General features: G+C 35.6%; 1 protein-coding gene across 1 annotated transcript; it reads right to left on the reverse strand.

Annotated features, from left to right (window-relative positions):
• Positions 1 to 318: 318 nt before the first annotated feature.
• LIPN (lipase family member N) lies at positions 319 to 17,585 on the reverse strand. The gene is made up of 10 exons (XM_066348794.1): positions 17,508 to 17,585; positions 15,133 to 15,248; positions 14,433 to 14,550; positions 12,024 to 12,222; positions 10,316 to 10,425; positions 7,793 to 7,929; positions 5,908 to 6,054; positions 4,227 to 4,298; positions 3,618 to 3,689; positions 319 to 779 (listed from the first exon to the last, which is right to left on the reverse strand). The coding sequence occupies exons 2-10, from the start codon at positions 15,235 to 15,237 to the stop codon at positions 546 to 548; spliced, it is 1,194 nt and encodes a 397-aa protein (XP_066204891.1). The 5' UTR covers positions 15,238 to 15,248; positions 17,508 to 17,585; the 3' UTR covers positions 319 to 545.
• Positions 17,586 to 20,457: the final 2,872 nt, after the last annotated feature.

The following is a 20,457-nucleotide window of genomic DNA, read 5'->3' on the forward strand; positions in this document are numbered from 1 at the left end:
GTTGATATGGACCAAGTTTTATTTCGTAGTTTGTATACAGATCACCATAATAACCATAGCTTTAAATATGACTTCAAGTAAGCCACAGGATCACAGACACCCCAAATATATTTCCTAATGGCTACCTTGACAAGGTCTTATTATCTGAGTGAGAACTCCTACGCTTATGTTTAAGTCTTTGAAAAAGGGGATGGGAAGCAGGAATTATTTTCATGAAGCCACTGTATATACTTGAAATAAGAAGGAAGCTTCTTTTAACTCATCTCTCAAGTGTACATTAGCAAAGATTTGTTTACTAGATCCTCTTGGATGGAAAAGAGGGCTTATCCCTGACTGACGGGGAAAGATTCTGAGATTTCAGATGTGGACATTTCTTAAGAGTGACACAGTTGTGATAATTCCCCTTTAAGACTCTGTGACAAGGGAACCCTCAGCAACATCAATAAGGTGGGAGATGCTGGAGTAGACTTCACAGTTGATTATTTTTTTCCCGAAGCCTTATGGGCTTGGAAGGAACTGTTAACTGCAAAATAGATGTATTGCAGTTAGGAATACGCCTTCATCAAGTCTATGATTTTACTGTACACCCGTTCAGCAGCATCAAGGCCCCAGATGAAATCAAAGTGGTTCCAATCTGGCAATAGCTTGAAGTAGTGAAGACTCCTAATTTGGGGGAGTATTCTGGCCACATCCTGGAGTGTTACAAGGGCATCATTTCCACCAACCCAAATAGCAGTTGGCACTGTCATGGCAGTCAAGTTATACAGTGGGGGACGGCTCTGGGGAAGAGAGAGAAAGGGCATTCATGAGAAGAAGCTCCTCATAACAGCCACTAAATTCAAATAAGTAGAGAGGCTGCCAAATCAATATCTACCAAGTCCATAGTCCAGCCAGACACTGAGAGACATAGGAAGGAAGCATGCAATAATCCTTATCTTCAAGTAGTTTAAAGAAACAAGGCAAGGTAACCAAACAAACATTTGTATACAAAGTAAGGTATGCTAAATGCCATAAAACACTCTACAAAGGAAACAGAAGTGAAGACAAATAAATAATTTCTAACTTGAGGCTTTAAATAAAAAAAATCATATGAAATCATTCTTTAGTAGTGGTTGGATTTTGACAGATAAGGAGAAGGATAGAATGGTTTCTTAGCAGGCAGAAAGAGCATGTATGTTGTGGTCAGGAATGGTGCACTGTCCAGTGCATACTCAGAGATGAAAATAAGCTCTGGGGACAAAGCTGGGTCATCTTCTCAGAGTTCTGTTTTAGGAGGACTGTAGGAACATTAGTTTGTGGAATGATGTTGAAGAAGGGATAGGTCCTGAAAAAATCTAGACAAGCAATATGGCTGGTCCACAGGACATAATCAAAGCTGTGGGGATGGCTAAATTCTCCAAGCTAGAAAGATAGAGATGTAAAGAATCTTGAGGGAATGCTGACAGAGAGTGTGGGAAATAGAGAGTAGCCAGTATAGAGGACAAACAAGCACTCAAAAGGAGAAGAAAAAAAATCACTGAGTTATGGAAGGCCAATTTAGGAGAGTAAGTTGCATGGAGTATGGAAACTGTTTCTCATATGGGACAGTAGTTCCTTTAAGATAATAAAAGAAGCAAGAGTGAAGAAAGAATGAGAAGAGATGGGGTCAAGGGCACAAGTCCAGGTAAACTTGGAAAATAAGAAGATCTTCATTTTCGGAGAGAGAGAGGAAGGATTGAATCAAAAAAACAGAGACATTCTCAGGTAGGTAAGAGGGAAGTTAAGAAACTTCATTCATGCAACCAATAAATGTTAAGGGCCTAGTAAGTGCCAGGTACTCTGCTAGGTGAGAAAACATTGGTAAACAAAACAGAAGGAAATTTCTACCCTCATAGAGCTTACATGGGCTCATCCTCTCATTCTTAGGAAAAAAAAGAAAGAAAACATAGAGTGAGCACCGATTGTGCTGGAAACATAAGGAGAAAGCTTATGTTTCTATTACACATTAGAATATAATAAATAGTGACTTCAAATGATCTAAAATTACAAACAAATAAAACAGGATTGGCCTGGCGTAGGGTAGTACTAGCTAACCATTGGTAAATGCTAAGGATATTTACACTATCACATATTTTTCACACTGTAAACTTCAATCTTAAAATTTTGTTTGGCAATTTTACCTCACTAAAGCTGAAAAAAAAAAGAACTTGATTATAACAGTCTTAACTTTGTGATATTTTTTGTTCCATTTTCTTATAAATGTAAATAATATAGAACATGCTTAATAAAAATAATGGTTGAAAACAGATGTAAAATCCAAAATGAAAGCCTCCTTTTTTATACCATGTCCATTCACTTCACCCTTTCTGTCTTCCCCAGTCTGAAGGTAATCACTTTAACATTGGTTGTTTATTTTTTTCTGGCTCTTTTCTAAGCATTTGTAAATATATGCATTTGTGACTGTATGTAGTCTAAGTGGCAGGATATAATTTGTGGGTAATAGAAATTTCTATATCTTGATAGTATTGTGGTTACACAAAGGAATATATTTGTCAAAGCTCATTGAACTGGACATGTCAAATCAGTGAATTTTGTTGTATGTAAATAACACCTTAATCAAGCAGATAAAAATGATAATAGAAATATGCATAGCTCTTGTTGCCTCAAGAGCTGGCTTGAGCCCAAAGGTCGCTGGCTTAAGCAAAAGGTCGCTGGCTCGGCTGCAGTCCCCCAGTCAAAGCATATATGAGAAAGCAATTAATGAACAACTAAGGTGCTGCAATGAAGAATTTATATTTCTCATCTCTCTTCCTGTCTGTCTGTCCCTCTCTCTGCCTCTCTGTCTCTCTCACACACACAAAAAAAATTCAATACATTATTGGGAAATTGATCTGATTAACTGTTTTGATGCTCAGAAACAACTTGATGTACATTTGCACTAATAAATAACTTTAAATATGACAGTATGAGAAATATTGAGAAAAACTGCATATTTAATTCATACTAAGAAGCCCAGCCTCTGACTTGGAAAAAAGAAATGATGGCAACAACATTAATTAAAAAGTACAGGAGGGCCAAAGGAATCTATAATTTTAGATTGTAAATTTAGAAGGAAAAGATGTCTTAAGATTTAACTCTTCATGATGAACAATACTTTAAAAATGTTCATGTGGTATCCTGATTCTTGCTATTGGTATCAAGAAATGTGTATTCATTGACTTTTGTAAATTTTTGTAGATTTTTATAAAAACAATTTTTACTATTATGAGCCATTGAAAATTATGTTAAAAAACATCTCAGTGACATTGGTTATGTCTTGCTATCACTGTTAATAAAAAAGGAAACATTAAAAGTAGTGTAAAAGCAGTGATACCGAGAAAACTGGAATAAATGCAATGAAATATTGATATCTCTAGTTATTGATGGTAGAAGGATTGTAAATTAATTAATTTCCTTAGTATATGCTTCTTTTTTCCTCTAGATTTTCTGCAATGAGTATATTTTAAAATTCAAAAAAATTCAAAAAGCTCTATCTATCAATGTGAATACCACCAATTGCCAGGTAGGATTCTTCTCACTCCCAAATAATTTATTACAGTGTCTCAAAACCAGCCCTCAGGGTTTTCTGAGCAACTCACCTGATTGTAGTGAAGCATGTTCTCAGCTTTACTTCCCCAGTCATAAGCTCTGAATTCATCAGATCGATAAAGCTGAAATGAGATTTTTTTCCAGAAATATAATACTCAGAATAAGAATCATGAATATTAACAGCAAATTTTGGAAAAACACTGTACACTGGGAAGAAAATAAGGCTTCTAGACCAGTAGACAGATAGAAATACATTTTACCATTATGAAAAACAAGGGCAGCAGAGAGCGCAATAATATTCCTGAGTCTGAAGGAAAAACTAATGGAAAACCAAATTGCATTAGGGGAGAAGTCAAATCTCAGCTATTTCTCTCTCTGGGGAAGGCTCAGATTCCCGAGGCTTTCCCACTTACTTCTTGCTTTCGCTCAGGGCCTATTTTGCAAGCTCTGATTTAAGATGGGGATCATTCATATTACCTACTTGGTCTGCACCATTCCTTGATTTTTCTCTTAATATCCAGGGAAATCAAATCACTAAGAGGGTGACAGAGACAAAAGGGGAGCCAGCTGTAAGCTTCTTAGAGCAGGCCTGCTAACTCTGTCCCTTCAGATATAATGAAAATAAGGATTGGGATGGTTTTCCAGGACAAAGACACTACCTGTTTTATGTGCAGGATGTTCTGTATTGATGATCCTGTGGGAGCATGTGACATATACACGTCTATTCGACTCTGCAGGAAAATAAACCACATGTTACAGCAAGAATCACACAGTGAAATAAACTAAGCCTTTCAGAAACAGAAAAAAAATTCTGCTAAATTTAGTAAATAAATACGGGGGTTTTGAAAATAGCGAAGTGAATCACCTAGATAAATCTGCATTTATGGCCGACACTCAAACATGAGGGAACCACGGGATGACCAGTGGCATGGATTGCTTGAGAGCAAACCTGCACCAGCTCAGAAACTATAAGATAATTTGCTTATTTTGAAGTAGAAGAAGTAACAAGGGACATCATGAAGGGAAGGTGTCATGTGCAAGTTGGGGTGGCAGTGTGTGTATGTGCACAGACATACTCCGCTACAGATCAGTAGATCAAAAAACCTGGATTTCAGGATCTCATTTTACTAGTTACAATATTTGTCACTTTGGGTAAATTATTTAACATCTCTGAGTTTCTGTATTTTCATCTATTAAATGAAGAGACTAAAAATCATGCTACCAATTTGGTAGGGTCTTGTGAGAATAAAAGAAATATTATTTTTAAAGGCTAGTAAACAATCATTTTTATATGCACTGTACTTCAGTCTTTGTAAACATTACAGAGATAAAATTTTAGAGATATAATAGTAACTATAATTTTATATCTCAGAATATAATGAAACTAACCAAAGGAACTATTAACTTTTTGAATAAATAGGCCTTGAACAATGCTTTCTTATGGTTTCTAGTCGAACACAACTTAGCTTCTTAAAGAATAGGAGTAGGGTGTGCTGGTAAAAAAGACATTTGGGACTAGTTTTACTGTCACAGTCTCATTTGGCTGACATTTGGAATATGACACATAACTGTCTAACCGCAGTCCTCTGCAAATGTCAACTCCTCCTCCTTGAATTCTCAGTAACAGGAAACAAAGAGTTGATGAAACAGGACTGCTGCTTCTTCATAAAAGAGAGAGTCCAGCTCCATTCCATTCTGTCTTGTAACCTCCTAGTTAAATGATGAGTTTTGTTTGAGGCCAAAGTCATCCAACAAGTGAAGGCCCACATGAAATAAGTTTAACGCTTATATGTGCTTCTCTTCTTTTCTAAGATTTTATTTACTTATTTTTTTAGATTTTATTTATTAATTTTTAGAGAGAGAGAGAGAGAGAGAGAGAGAGAAAAGAGCAGAAAGCATCAACTCTCATATTTGCCTTGACCAGGCAAGCCCAGGGTTTTGTACCCATGACCTCAGCATTCCAGGTCGATGCTTTATCTACTGCTCCACCACAGGTCAGGATTCTAGGATTTTATTTTTAAATGTACTATATTAATTGTAAACTCAAACTCACTGTAGAAAGTGGTGGCTGATTATGACCATGTGAAACTACTACCAATTATGGAAAATTCATTTCCTAAACTTGACCAGGGTTGGAAAGATGAAGCTGCCTAGTTATTCTTTTTTCCAGTTTTCCCATTAACAGTCCATTGAATTAATTACCTGTGCATAGCAAATCTCTATCTTTAAGAGCTTAAATTACTGTATTAATTTATGCAGTGTCATAGATACAACAAAATAAATAAAAGGAAAGCTGGAATTTCTTAAAACATCCAATGGTCCCATAATCATTATACATACCATATTCATATTTTTCTTGTTGAATCCAGCCCATAAGGACATTATTTCACTACATATCGCCCAGAATATTTTATTTTTGCAGATTTTGATAGAAGGTGACATCCCTGGTTTATCTTCTAAAAAGAAACCTTTGGTACCAAAAAATTTCTGTAAAAAAAATTTTTTTTTCTTTCAAGAACTGTTTCCAAGTTTTTTGACATTCTCAGCATCCCAGGAATAAGGATTCTCGGGGACTTATTTGTATTTCTATTTGCCGTTGCAGTCAAGAATATCAAGTCATTCAGGCAAAGTAACTACTTAGGAATCAGTCTGCACCCAGGGAAGATCAACAGACATAATTTACAAGATCTCAGTAAGAACCCTCAACCCCAAATTCGCTTCTCCATGGGGAAGCTTCCCTGTATTCTGTCACTGTATTCTGTAATTAGTAATTGGCTTTATTTTTAATTTCTCATTAATTGGCAAGAAAGGCAAAAATGTTTCTTCTTAAGTTTAAATATTGCCTTGGGCAGGAAGGAAAAGCAGAGTTTTCCCTATTACCCATGTGTGCATCCTTTTTCTAGTGTTGCAAATTAGTTAGCTCTTATGCTAAAAAGTAGAGAATGGTGCACCAAAGAGAGAGTGCCACAGGATAGAAAAAAAATGATGTCATGGGAAGTAACATGGTTAAAAGTTCTAGGGTTTGGGAAAGTAAACTTGGGTGGGGTATATTTGATGAGAGGACTGGAGCTTCTGCAGGCAACAGATATTATGTAATGGTAGGAGGGTTCAGGGAATGGGATTTAAAGTGGCAGGAAATTTGACAAGGGATATAAAACAGATAATCCAGGGACAATATTTGCTTCAGACCCAATCTTGGTAGGCAAAGCAATATATAGGCAAAACTGATGTGTTTAGAAAGAGAAATGTGTCTATCTTTGAATTTAACTTATTTGCCCGCTCAACTCTGCCCAATTGTAGAAAGCATCAAACACTGATATCAACACACTTTGAAATAGAACTATCAACTGCACAAAAGGAAAGTTATATCACCTGCGCTCATAGTAAACAATACAAACAATTATCAAAACAATCATTAGGCCTTATGGAAATTCTTCTTTTTCTTAGCTCACAAATAATTTCTTTCCTCCATTTCTACTACTCTACCCTAAACCAGGGCCTTATCTTATAAACGAATTACTGTGATACCCTAATTGGTCTCCTAGACTTTAGTTTGGCCAAAATTCTTTTTATGCTTCACCACAAATTGAAGCTGCAATCTTGGTAAAATACTATGTGCATTGTGCCAATGACCTTTTAAAAGAAACAAAAAGCAAACAAAATAATTTTAATGGATAACATGCTTAATTTACAATTAACAGTCAAACCACTTTCCAATTCTTAGAAATTAACCAATAAATATTTGAATAAATAATTGAGCTATAAGACATTTAGGATCTAGAATCTTAGTTTTATTAAATTAGAACACGTTTCTATATGGGAAGAGTTGTATTATTATTATTTAGGTTTATCTAACATCAAAGTCAGGGATGTCAGTGAGCATATGAAAGCAGAAAAATGTCTCCCACATGTTCCACAGAACAAGAATGAAACAAGAAAACTTCTGAACGGACTTTAGATAGACATAGCACTCAGCTCAGCTAGCAATTGTGATATAGTGTCAGGTCTGCTAATGACAGAGTATAGTAAATTGTACATGAAAACTGTGGATATTGTGGTCCAGACACCCATACACAGACACAAATGAGCACATGGTTGCAGAGTCTGGTTTCCACAGATTAGATGAAACTTCCTACTATTACTTCATAACAGATTTAAAAAAGAATAAGGATCTATGATCTAAAATGAGACTGTCAGATATAGTTTGGCGAAATGGGGAGCCTACCTTGATTGAGGAACTTGGAAGTAGAAAGAAACTGGTAAAAATGCTCTTGGGATGTTTGAATGAGACCACAGGACCCAAGGCAAAATTCATTTTGATTCTCTGTGCTACTTCAGGCATGGTGGAAAAGGCTACAAACCCTGAGAGAACAGGAGACAAGACAGTCTTGTAAAAATGAGAAATACAAAATGCTTCTACCAACAAAAGCGAGACCGTCATTTTTGTCCATCTATTGCAATGATCTTGGGGATGAATTGGGAAACTCTTTTGAGTTATTCTGCAGAGACAATCTGCCTTCAGTCCTCTCTGCTCTCAAGTCTCCATTTTTATTTTATTTTTAAAATTCTGGACAATTTAACTTGGATGGGAAAAGTAGCTGCAGAAGCCACTACTGCAGAGTGAACTATGGGCAACCTCACTTCCAGAGCATGGGGTAAGTGCTGGCAATATTGTCACTTCACTCCCACCTCTGAGATGCTAGAATAAGTCCAGAGCTTCCAGAAGTAAAGAATCAGTTCATGGGAGGTGACTCACTAAGCTCTTTCTGCAGTATCGTCAAGTTATTCCAGTTTTTCTTTCTCACAGTGGAATGAGATTTCACTGCTCCTAGTGCTTCACCAGATGCTTACCAACCCTCCAGAATTGTTTCCTGCTTCCAAAAGGGAAGGGGATTTTCCCCAATCCATCATGGTGCCAGGAAGAATTAAGTGTCTCCATTTGCTCTGATCTTTAAGCAATAGCGTTGCACCCACCACTAACACTGTGATGATGAGGTTGGAGATCAACACCACACAGAAGCAGCTATGTGAAGTTTCCTTGTTTTTTTCGGTTGTTCAAGGTGCCTTCCCAGCCCCCATCTATTCTCTCTCTCTCTCTCTCTTTCTTTTTCTTTCTCTCTTTCTCTGGCCATAGAAGCTTATTTTCCTTTTTCTGAAATTTTTGTTGAAACTGTGTTGGCTGAAAAAATGAGCTGACTTTGTATCAATTGACTGAGTAATTGATACAAGACTCTGAAATAGGCATACTCCTTCCCCCTAGAAGTTCTCTGTGAGTTTTTTTTGGTGGTCATACAGACTAGGAAGCTTTATTATCACTTAGTGAGCTGGGCCCTAGATAGCAAAGTGTCCTGCAAAGAGTGGGTCTTTCCCACAAAACAAAAATTGCTCTGCCCAATATCCAAATAATGCTCACTAAAAATTTTAATGCCCTAAATGTGATGAAGAGCACTAATGGTCAACTTTTTTGTTTACTTTACAAACCATCTTAAGAACATATCTAAGTCCAACCCACTTTTCTAGTCCTCACTCATGCCATCATTGCTCCATCCACTGCCTAAGCACCTCATGGATAAAGTTAAACTGACCTGGTTTGAATCTGTGTTCTGTCTCTTATGTGCTAAGAGACCTTCAGCAATTCACTCAATTTCTTTGAACTTATTTCTGTGAGACAGAAATAATAATGCTAGGATTGTTCTGAAGCTTAAAGAGAGATATTACAGGTAAGTTCCCAAACACAGCGCTCTAAACCTAGTAAATGCTCAATAAGTGTTAGCTATGATAGTGTAATTATTTGCTTGTTTGTGGCAGTGGTTTTGGGACAAGGGGAGTGGTTTCTCAATAGAATATGCTCCTGATGCTCACTGCCTATTCCAAGCTTGTAAGCTGCCGATCAATATAAACTACTGGTTAATATATGTTTGCTGCTGGTGATAATGGTAAAATGAGACTACTGGGAGAATGTTTATTGCATAAGTTTCACCCATAGTTAAATAATTTTCACATAACTCAATCTCTTAAGATTGGAAACTTCAGTGGAAGATCACTAATAAATTCACATTTTTAATGGTATAGATCCCTTTATATTTTTATTTGGAGCTAGAGTATTGATTATTCCCCCCCAAAGATCTAGGAAATCATTAAAAAGTATGTTTTCAAAGAGCAGAGTCTTAGACTTAAAAAATTTTTTCTGCATAGTTCTTACATTTAATTGTTTTTCAAAAATATTAAATGGAAAAACATGCTAAATAGATAAGCCCAGTTCATTAACTGTTTTTATGCTCCAACTAAAACAAAAAGGATATATTTTCAATTTATTCAAATATAAGTATAAATATACGTTCCTCACCTTTTTTATTTTTAAATCTCGTTTGAGTTGTGAAGAAGGTATGATTGATGTGCACTTATATTCTTCATGGATTATTTTATGTCATTTGGCTTTACTTTCTCAGCTCAGAAGGAGTCTAGAAACCTACTCTTTGTATATTTCTTTGGATTTGGGGTACATCTTATTCTGGAAAATTACATTACTATTACAAATGTGGTATTGTGATAAAAAATGGAGGAGTGATTTTATCTATATACTGTTTCTGAAAATCAGGTTTATAGCCACTTAGGGCACTAGGGTTATTATGTACTGAGCACAGGACAGAGAATTAAGGACACTATTAATGGCAGTAATTGTTCCCATTTAAAGGTGAACTCTTGTAAGAATCTGACCCTTGTAAAACATTGACCCTTGTAAACATACCTATTGTAGTGCCAAGTGAATGTCCAATAAAATACAACTTCTCCTGCCCAGTTTTATTTACAATGAAGTCTATTATTCTTGGGAGATCATATTTGGCCATTTCATCAAAACTGCAAAATAAAACAGGGGCTTATAAATACAACTAAGTTTAAAACTCAGAGCATTTGCTCACTTATTTTTTACACACAGAATTCTGTACTGCTCACTTATTTGGTGTATATTTCATTATTTATCCAATTATATGTAAGCTATTGTAGCTTTTGTTTGCTGAATTCATGTGTTTACTTTGTAATAACAGGAATGATTTCAAGACTCGTGTAAACTATCTGAGGTTCAGTCTTATCATTTCTCCTCTTTAATACCTTCCATGGTATTTCTTTCATTTCCCTTTCCCCATATAGTCTTCATGCCCTTACTTCAAATCCCCCAAGGGGATTTAAGACTAGTAGAGCCATTTTAACACCCCACTTTGGAAACAGAACAGGTTGTAAATCACAATTCTAGCATACACTAGTTGAATAAACTTTTGATTAGTTACTTAAATACTCTAAACTTAAGTCTTCTTATCTGTGAAATGAACATGATAGTATCTGTTATATATCATAGGTTTTATAAGGGTTGGATAGTTTAAAGAAATGGCCTTGGTTCTTAGTAGGCACTTAATTAGATGTTGCTATTAATAGTTGTGTACATATAGAGGAATATATGATATATTCAACATATACCAAAGTCTTTTAGTGCCAGTTCAGCTGGTATTAATACAGGAGAACAATTAATAAATAATATTTAGTTGAGTCAGGTACTCCACGAGTTAGAGGACTGTTTATTAAAACAACAAGTGAGAAAATCTCTAGATCGATACTCTCAAGTATGGGAATTGTAATATAGTAAACAAGATCCATGCTCTCAACTTAGAACCAGTGACTTGCCACACTGCCCAAAAGCTCTGACCCTAACAATTCATTCTGTCCTTCTTTTCTTATCAACCTGTCAGTGAGTTCTGCATAGCTTATTAATATGGTAGGAATGTCCACTCTGTTCTAGTAGTGGGCTTGCATACAGAGAACTTAGGCCTGAAAAGGGAAACCTACTATGGGCATCAGCCTGCCTCTGGTGACAGCAGAAAACACTTCCACTAAAAGAAATAGTACATTGACCATTAACAAGGGTCTAAAGACCTCAAATTGAAATTTCTCTGAAAAAGGTATTCTATACAGTTCAAACACAGTTTCTCTAAATAAAATACAGTACTGATATGTATCATTGCAAAACTGATTGGCTGTCCAAGAGAAAAGACTTGTACTAGCAGCAGTAGAATGAATATAAGCTTTTCAAGAGCAGAGACTTTGTTCACTCTTGAATGCTCAGGGACTAGAACAGTGTATATAGTAGGCATGCAATAAATATTGAGTGAATGCATACATTGGTCAGAAGAATTTCCTGAGCTATCTCTTGGGACATACTTTTTATGTATTGCATTAAATAAAACTGAATGTTAAAGTAATCTTTTTAAAAGTGATATAATTTGTTTATGGGAGAATCAGAGGAAATCAAGGCTTCTTGCTGTTTCTGTCCTTTGAGATGTTAGTAGAAATTACAGGGAACTGTGACTTTAAATATTAAAGATTGCTATTAATATCATTCACACTATTATATTTAAAGAAATTGTTTCCAACTTCCTTTATGATTTTTCTTAGATACAGTTTACCTAAAGGCCCAGAATTTTTCTTCAGTCATTGACAGTGTTTTGTGTCTTCTTGACCAAGTGTTCCCCCGACTATTCCCCATCCAGACGTCATAACCTGCATCTGCTAGAAGGAATCCAAGGCTTCCATTGGCAGAATTCTCAAGCCAGGAAGCATTGTCTGCAAACAGGGCATGCTGCATGTACACAACTGGCCGGGGACCTGGAGGAAAAAAGAAGGAGAAGATAGATAGATCATAGATAGATAGATAGATAGATAGATAGATAGATAGATAGATAGATGATAGATAGATAGGAGAAAATAATTTATGATAAATAGAGCTTCTCAGGAACATGACAGTAACACACACACACACACACACACACACACACACACACACGCATACCACATCAAAAAAAAATGACAACAAAAACCAAAAACAGCATTTACTTTTGCCCTGTCATTAGTGTTAAACGTCATAATCCCATAACACATTTCTTGAGCACATACTTTGTAACTGGTGTTATGCTCACTGACTGATGTGCTTGAGCTAATTAAATTCTTACAATAACTCTGTAAAGTAGCCACTATTTTGAGGATACTCACTTCACTGTGACTTACGATAATTTAGTAACAGTCCCAAGAGGTCACCCACCTGACAAGGTACAGAGCCCAGACTCACGCTCAGTTCTGATTTATGCCAAAGCATGTGCTTGTAACTGCTCTGCTCCATGTTCTCATATTTACATATCTGCTGGCTTTGGCTTACAAAGACAGGAAGTGATCTTGTTGAATGGAGTCTTATACCTCTTCCAGTCCTTCTTCCAGGAGGAGAGGAGGTGAGTGTAAATGCACAATCACTAATTTCTCAACAAGCTTTTAACCAACCCCCCGACCTTTACCCACTGGTGAGTATTTGAAAACTAAGTATAATAGTAAAATCAGCTCAACATCCCGCTGTCAATTCTCAAATTCCCAACAGAGTGTTCATGCGGGAAGATGAGAAGAACCAGGGTTAACAGTTCCTAAAAGGCAATATAATTTAATTGTTAAGAGCACAGGCTCTGAAGTCAGGCTGCCCAGGGTTGAATCCTGATTCTGTTACTTGCTACTTGTGTGACTTCCCGTCTATTTCATAGCCTGTTTGCCTCAGTTTCATTATGAAAAATGAGAACTATTAGTGGTAGTGACATCATAGGCCTGCTGGGAGGTTTAACTGATTTAAATTAATATAAAACTTTTGGAATGATACATAATACATGGCTGTTAATTCCAAATCTCCCCAAATTCTCTTTCCTGAAGCAAAATCTCTCTTTGAAAATGTTTTCTCCTTTTGTATTTCATGGTTCCTTCTCCCTCATGCCTGAAGGAGATTTAGTTGCCAAAGTTTTGTCAGATTTAGCCCAAAACAAACAAATAAACAAAAAGATTTTAAAAAAACACTCAGGAAACCCTATTAAATTTGAATTTCTGATAAACAATGAATAACTTCTTTGTCTAAGTACTATATCCTCAAGAAGGACATATACAAAAAGCTTGTTTTTTCTTTATTTGAAATCAACTTTAACTGTCTCATGTTTTGTCAAGTAATCCTACCCACATCACACACCCCCACACACACTTTTTTTTTAACTTGTGAATTACAAATTTCTTTCTTAGAGGGAGAAACCTGTCAAACAACATGGTTGTAGCTGCCTCTGAGTGTGGAGGTGGGAGAGGCGATGCGGAGTAATCACGGTGAATGATTTGCCACTGAGGCTTTGCGGAGAATTTACTTACTCTTCTCTGTCCCTCCTCAGAGGCTCTGCAGTTATATTTCTCCTTTTAAAGACTGAAACTCCTCTGCTTGTGCATGGCTGGCTCCTCATTCTAGAATGAGGCCATATGAACACCACGCTCATTCATTCCACAAACCATCACTCCCTCAGGTCAAAGCATATGTGAATGTGAACATTTCCTTTCCTTGAAAAGTTTCAGAAATGTCAATTAACTAAGTTGAATTTTTATTTTGAAGAAGGAGGTCTCTTGATTCCAGTGAGGGCTACCAATCCTTTTTTTGGGTTACCCTGCAGCCAACTTCCTACAACCTAACAAATCCCTTTCCAACAGTGCAGGATTGACCTTACTGAAATACAGCACTTTGTCTCAGGAGACATCAGGAGTGAGCTAATAAAATGTAGGCCCACCTGTGCATTTACACCCTCACAGTCAAGCCTGGCTGTGGTCAGCAAGATCAGTCTTGCCCTTTGTGTTTTTAGATTCTTGGCATTCTTCAGGGAATTGGAAAAGAATGAGACTCCTTGTTAACCATTTAAGGTCTAATGCAAAATTCAAACAGATTTTAATAAATTAGTCACTCTATTAAAGAAAAGCCAGCCCTCAATTTTAGCCATATAGTCAGTCCTTCTTATCAGGAGAGACACATCTTGTACCTGTGTTCTCAGTATCTCTCCGCCCGTGGGGAATTCTGTTGATGCTGAGAATGTAGCCATCTTCAGTGATGACTTCATACTCTTCACTGGGGTAGCCATTATAAGTGATGATTTCACTCTGCCCAGTGAAAATACAAGTGTTAGATAAACATTTTCTCAAAAAAAACTAGAACAAAGCATCTCGTATATGCTTATCATAGGGGAATTATCTGTAATATGTAGCCTCTATAATTGTAAAATTAATGTGTTACATAAAGTCTTGATAATAAAATAGGTAGAATATTTTTAAAATGTTTATTATTGGCATGGGGGGGGGAGATAATATTTAGTATTAACCCATTCTTTTGACAAAACTATATTCTCAAGTCTTTTTAGCTCTTTCTTGGTTTAAAAAAAATAAAATCACAGCCCAGTAGAGAGAAGATATAAATATCATCTAGATGGCTTAAAATATAAATTTTTACTATTCTTAAAATAGTAATTGTCTATAAAAATATAGTTCTGCTTTGCATTACTGGAAAGCATTATTTATTCAACCTAAAGGGCAGATCCACCTGGCTTGACTATTGGAGAAATGTTAAAAATCACCTGTTTTATCTGTTTTCTTATCAGAGATTTGCAGCTATAACAGGACCTTTAATAATTTCATAACCCATTAATCTGCTTTATTTGATGTTCTTCAGAATTTTCCATGACTTACAATATTCATCCACACTTCAGGATTCACTTCATTTTCCAAATTAAATAATCTTTCAGCATTTAAAGTTCCACACATCAAACAGGTTGTTGTTAAAAACAGCCACATCACGGTAATACCTGATATAAAACATTTAATAATCACAGATTAATTTTATATATCAGAGTTGATTACTGAAATGAAAAGAGTACCCTAATATAAATTTGACTAACATCCTGAAAAAGTTAAGAAAGTGTGAAAGGAAATAAATACAGTGAGCTAACTCTGAGCATTATTAAACTATTTTTTTACATAAACACTACTTTGACATAGTCCAGTTCTGAAAATAAAATAAATTTAGTCTAGTATGAAAATTTATTTTAATCTATTTTTTTAGAGAGAGAGAGAGATAAACAGAGACAGACAGGAAGAGAGAGGGGTAAGAAAGAAGCATCAATTTATAGTTGCAGAACCTTAGTTGTTCATTGATTGCTTTTTTATAGGTGTCTTGACCAAGGAGCTCCAATTGAGCTGATGACTCCTTACTCAAGCCAGTGACCTTGGGCTTTAAGCCAGAGACTTTTGGGCTCAAGCCACTGGTGGGATTCAAATAATTTAGCAACTGGTTTTCTGCCTAAGTGACAATTTTAAGTATAAAAAAAATGATATACCAAAAGGTAGTTTATTATCTCATGCATTTGATACTTAAATAAGAACACTAAAAGAGGTACACAAAACTAGATTATAAGAAAGATTTTAAAATATTAATAAAAAATATTAAATAATATCTGACAAAAATCAATGAAACTGTTATTTAAGATATTTCCAATGACAGCTTGTCACCCTCTGGTTGTTTGGCACTTTTTCTCTTTATGTTATATGTTTGTTTACAGAAGTAACAAATGCGATGGAATTAAAATATAGTATTTCATCAAAAGTATAATGAGTTTTATGAAATGAATAAGAAAATATTACAAGCATAGTTCTGTCAATTTTTTCACCTATGGATGAAATGAACATTATACTATGAGCACCTAGAATACACTGTTGTGCAGATGAACGTTAAAAAAGAGTAAGGAATGTAAATTTGTGATTTCCACATTGGGCAGCTGCCCAGGTGCCCACCTTAGAGAGAGCCCTGATTATAAGTCTCATTTTAACAACCAGTTTGCCGAACTTAACAAAAAACTAGGTATCAGTTCTGCCAAATTGGTGTGAACTGGCTGAATCCTACCACTGGCTTAAGCTGGCGACCATGGGGTCATGTCTATGATCTCATGCTTAAGCTGGGGACTCCATGTTCAAGCTGGTGAGCCATGCTCAAGTTGGCAACATCAGGGTTTCGAACCTGGCTCCTCAGCATCCCAGGATGATGCTCTATCCACTACGTCACCACATGGTTGGGCTTAATCTAAAATTTTTAATTATTTTAAGTCTTTGTTCATTTGCAAATTGCCAGAACACCTAAAGATTCAGAGGATAATTTTCCACACCACACACAGCAAAGGTAAATGTCAAAGTATCCTATACTCTAGAACAGCATCCCGCAAAGCAAACAAGAACAGAAACTTTAACCAAAGAAGCAAACTTACAATAGGTTTCTAGTGATGTGATTATTTCTCATGTGGACCCAATGGAAAATTTTAAATAAATGTGCTATCTATCCTTTTTGGCATGGCTTAAATCATGTATCTTCAAAGGCAGGCCAACATCCTTGAGTGTAGAATGTTGATCACGTGATAGCTCCAATGGCCTGAGATTGAAGTCCAGCCTCACAAAAACAAGATTCCTAACCTTGGGGAAGTTATTTTTATTGGCTTTGTCTCTTGGTTTCCTTTATGGTGGAAGTAGGAGAATAATGTTACACGGTTATAAGGAAGATTATAGGGTTACAGAGAGGATTAAGTGCCATATAAAGCTCTAAACTCTTTCACTTCTTAATCTAAGAATGAGTAAGAGAGTAATAGCAGAGAACCTCTGCTGTAACAAATTGACTGACTTCTACAAATTCAGAATTTACTTTTGAAATTAAATAACTTTCCTTCCATTTGCTATCTGGTTGAATACAATTTTATATCTCTAAATGCTATATAATTTAAAACATTTTTGAAATGAATAATAGCTAATATCTGTCGAGTGCTTGGCTTGTGCTAGGCACTGTTCTAAAGACTTCACATATGTTATTTAAACCTCAAAGAAACTGCATGAGGCACTTACTGCTATTTTATTCATTTTATCAATAAAATAAACAAAGGTTTAGAAAAATTAACATCTGCCCAAGGTCACAGAGCCAACAGGTTACAAAACTAGGACAGGGACACAGGCAGCCTCCCTAAAGAGCCCTTACATCTGATTGCCACGCCCAATTTCCTCCTGATTGTAAAAAATCTTGATCTTACCTCCTTAGGTGAGCTTCCCTTGCTCCTGAGGACTCCTATGAGTTAGGAACTTCTGATCGTCGGCATGTAACATCAGGCTGAAGAATGAGATACAGTTGTAGTGACAGTTAGAAGCAACACAGATGAGAGACAGGAAGCCCATGGATATGGGGAAATTGGAATGTGACACACACCTAGGGCGTCTTCCCAACACACCAAATGCCAAAATGCACTTGTGGATTGGGAAACAATGGTCTACATGGTGTCAAATAACCAGTTTGACTGAATCCTTTGTGATAGACACTGAGTATCTAAGCTGTTGGGAGGATTCAGCAATATTTTAAAACCAGTGAGTCAAATGCAGAGTAAAATTATTCAGGATCCTAATACACAAAATCAGAAATAATAATAGGTATGTCTTCAACCCTTCAGCATTACTGTGAGGGTCAAATGAGGCAATGGACTGTTGACCCTTAAAATACATGAGTTTGAACTGCGTGGGTCCATTTATATGCAGATTTTCTTCAAAAAATATGTAAATATATTTTCTCTTTTTAATAATTTTCTTAACATTTTCTTTTCTCTAGCTTAGTTTATTGCAATAATGCAGTATATAATACATATAACATGCAAAATATGTATTAATTGACAATTATCGGTAAGACTTCCTGTCAAAAATTAGCTATTAGTAAAGTTTTTGGGGTAAGGCGTCAGTGCTCCTAATACTCCTGTTGTTCAAGGGTCAACTGAATGTGAAGGTACTGATGTCAATCATCTAGGGCAGCAATTTTCAACTGGTGTGTCGCAAGAATTTTTAAAACATGAAATACTTGACTATTTAGTCAGGACACCAACCTCTTTTCCTTTAGATTATCCAATAAAAAAAATGATAAACAGCCAACACAAGAGCCCTCTGGTATGAATGCCATATCCTGATTATATATAGGTCTTATCACATTGCATCTGATTGGTTAGTTCTTGTACCAGAAATTTTTGTATACAATTGTAGGCACCTGATTTTTTTAGAAAAGTCAATTTGGACCAAAAAGGGTAGATAATTACTATTAATATTTTTATAAATCAATCAAAATTATACCTATTTTTTGTCATATCAGCAGAACACATCTATTTTTAGTGTTGTTAGAAATTTGTTTATGTGTGCCATGAGATGAAAAAGGTTGAAAATCACTCTCATCTCTTGTGTAGAGATTTGATTGATTGTAACTAAATTGACAAGATAAAGCCATCCTGAGTCTAGAAAGATTTTGGAACTAGCAGGGTGACAGAGGAAAGTGACCCACATGCTACTGTACTTCCTCATGTATAAGATGCAATTTTTTCCTGGGAAAATTTGAGGTCTAAAAACTGGGTGCATCTTATACAGTGGTTGTAGATTTTTTTATTTGCATTTCCCACTTGAGGAGTTGTATGGATTTTATGATGAATAAAACTTGAGTTTAATAACTTTATGTAATACTTTTTTTTTTTTCAAATTTCGGGCCCCCAACTTAAGGTGTGTCTTATACATGGGAGCGTCTTATACATGGGGAAATATAAGTGATTCAACTTGCTGCCAGTAATGTGGGATCTGACCCCAAAACCATTTAGCTACCGCCTTAAACAAGGTAGAAATAGAGATCTGAGGAGAATAAAGGTAAGTTAGCTCTTATCCCCACCTGAAATATTAGATAATGGAGTTGTATGTGCCTCAATTTTCTGCTTCACTTTGCATGCTTGTGGCTCAAGCAGTAACTAAATCTCTTTCATCTTCCAACATGGAGAAAGGTTAAGTTGCTACCCAGCATGATACAGAAATTTCAGTTCTATTAGTTTGATCTCATTCTCAAATCCTTTCAAAAATAGAGATTATTCCTATTTGTCTAAATCCTAAAATCTGTTCCACTTGTGTGAGAAATTTTATGCCATATAAACAAATACGGAATGAAAAGAAGCACTCAATGTTGGAATAGGTGGAAAGATCATGTACCAATCGATACTAGTCTCTGATGAAAGACTCAACCATGTTTTGCCATGATGGACAAGTACAATGGTAGCAGTGTGCGAACTTGCCTGGAATTTCTCATGGTTTATGACTTTAAAAACAACTTCTCCTAACAAAACTTCAACGGACTCTTTGGAAAGTTCTAGAAAGCAGTGTTATTATTAATGTTGATTAGTTGCCATGATTTAATGTAAAAATAGTATTAATATAGTTAAACTTCTCAGGCTTTTACAGATTTTAGACTAGCTTAAATTTCAGAAATTCTACACCATTGCTTTCTCATATTCTTTCAACTCTGAGTAAATAATCTGGAAAATTCTTCCAATTCTTTTGTTTGTACAGATACAAAGTCATCTCAAATAAATGAAGCTATTTTTTTTCCACAATGATTTTATAATTCTTATGTAAGTTTGCTATTTTAGTAATTATTTAATATATGAAAATGAATTAAAATGAAATACATTGAAACTTCTTCCTTGGCTCTGTGAAATATAAAATGGTAACTTCTATTCTCTAGAAGCTCCAATATTTTCTGTTCATTTTTTTCATAAAGTTTGTTGATATTAGAACTAGAAAGGGTTGTGGGCAAAATGTAGATTAAGATACAACCTTTCAGAAGGCCCATGGAACTTCTGATATCTTTACCCAAGGATTGTATCATATCATAGCCTTAGCAAATTGTTTGATGATTGCTGCCTATTTGATTGTCAATATGGCTGATAATAAATGGTTGAACATACATCCTTGAGTATTTCTGTGAAAATATTTTTCTTCCAGTGTTCTAATTCAAAATACATTTACTATTATGTCTCATCATTTTTTTGTTTGTTTGCTTCTTTACCCCCAAAGCCAGTCTTTTATTAGTATATATACATGACCGTTTCAAAAGGGGCATAATTTCTCCTTGAACTTAACTCAAATTTTGAAAGAAAATTAGGTATAACCAACAAAATAAAAACTAATAAGAAT

The sequence above is a fragment of the Saccopteryx leptura genome, chromosome 9, assembly GCF_036850995.1.
Source record: "Saccopteryx leptura isolate mSacLep1 chromosome 9, mSacLep1_pri_phased_curated, whole genome shotgun sequence".
NCBI lineage: Eukaryota > Metazoa > Chordata > Mammalia > Chiroptera > Emballonuridae > Saccopteryx > Saccopteryx leptura.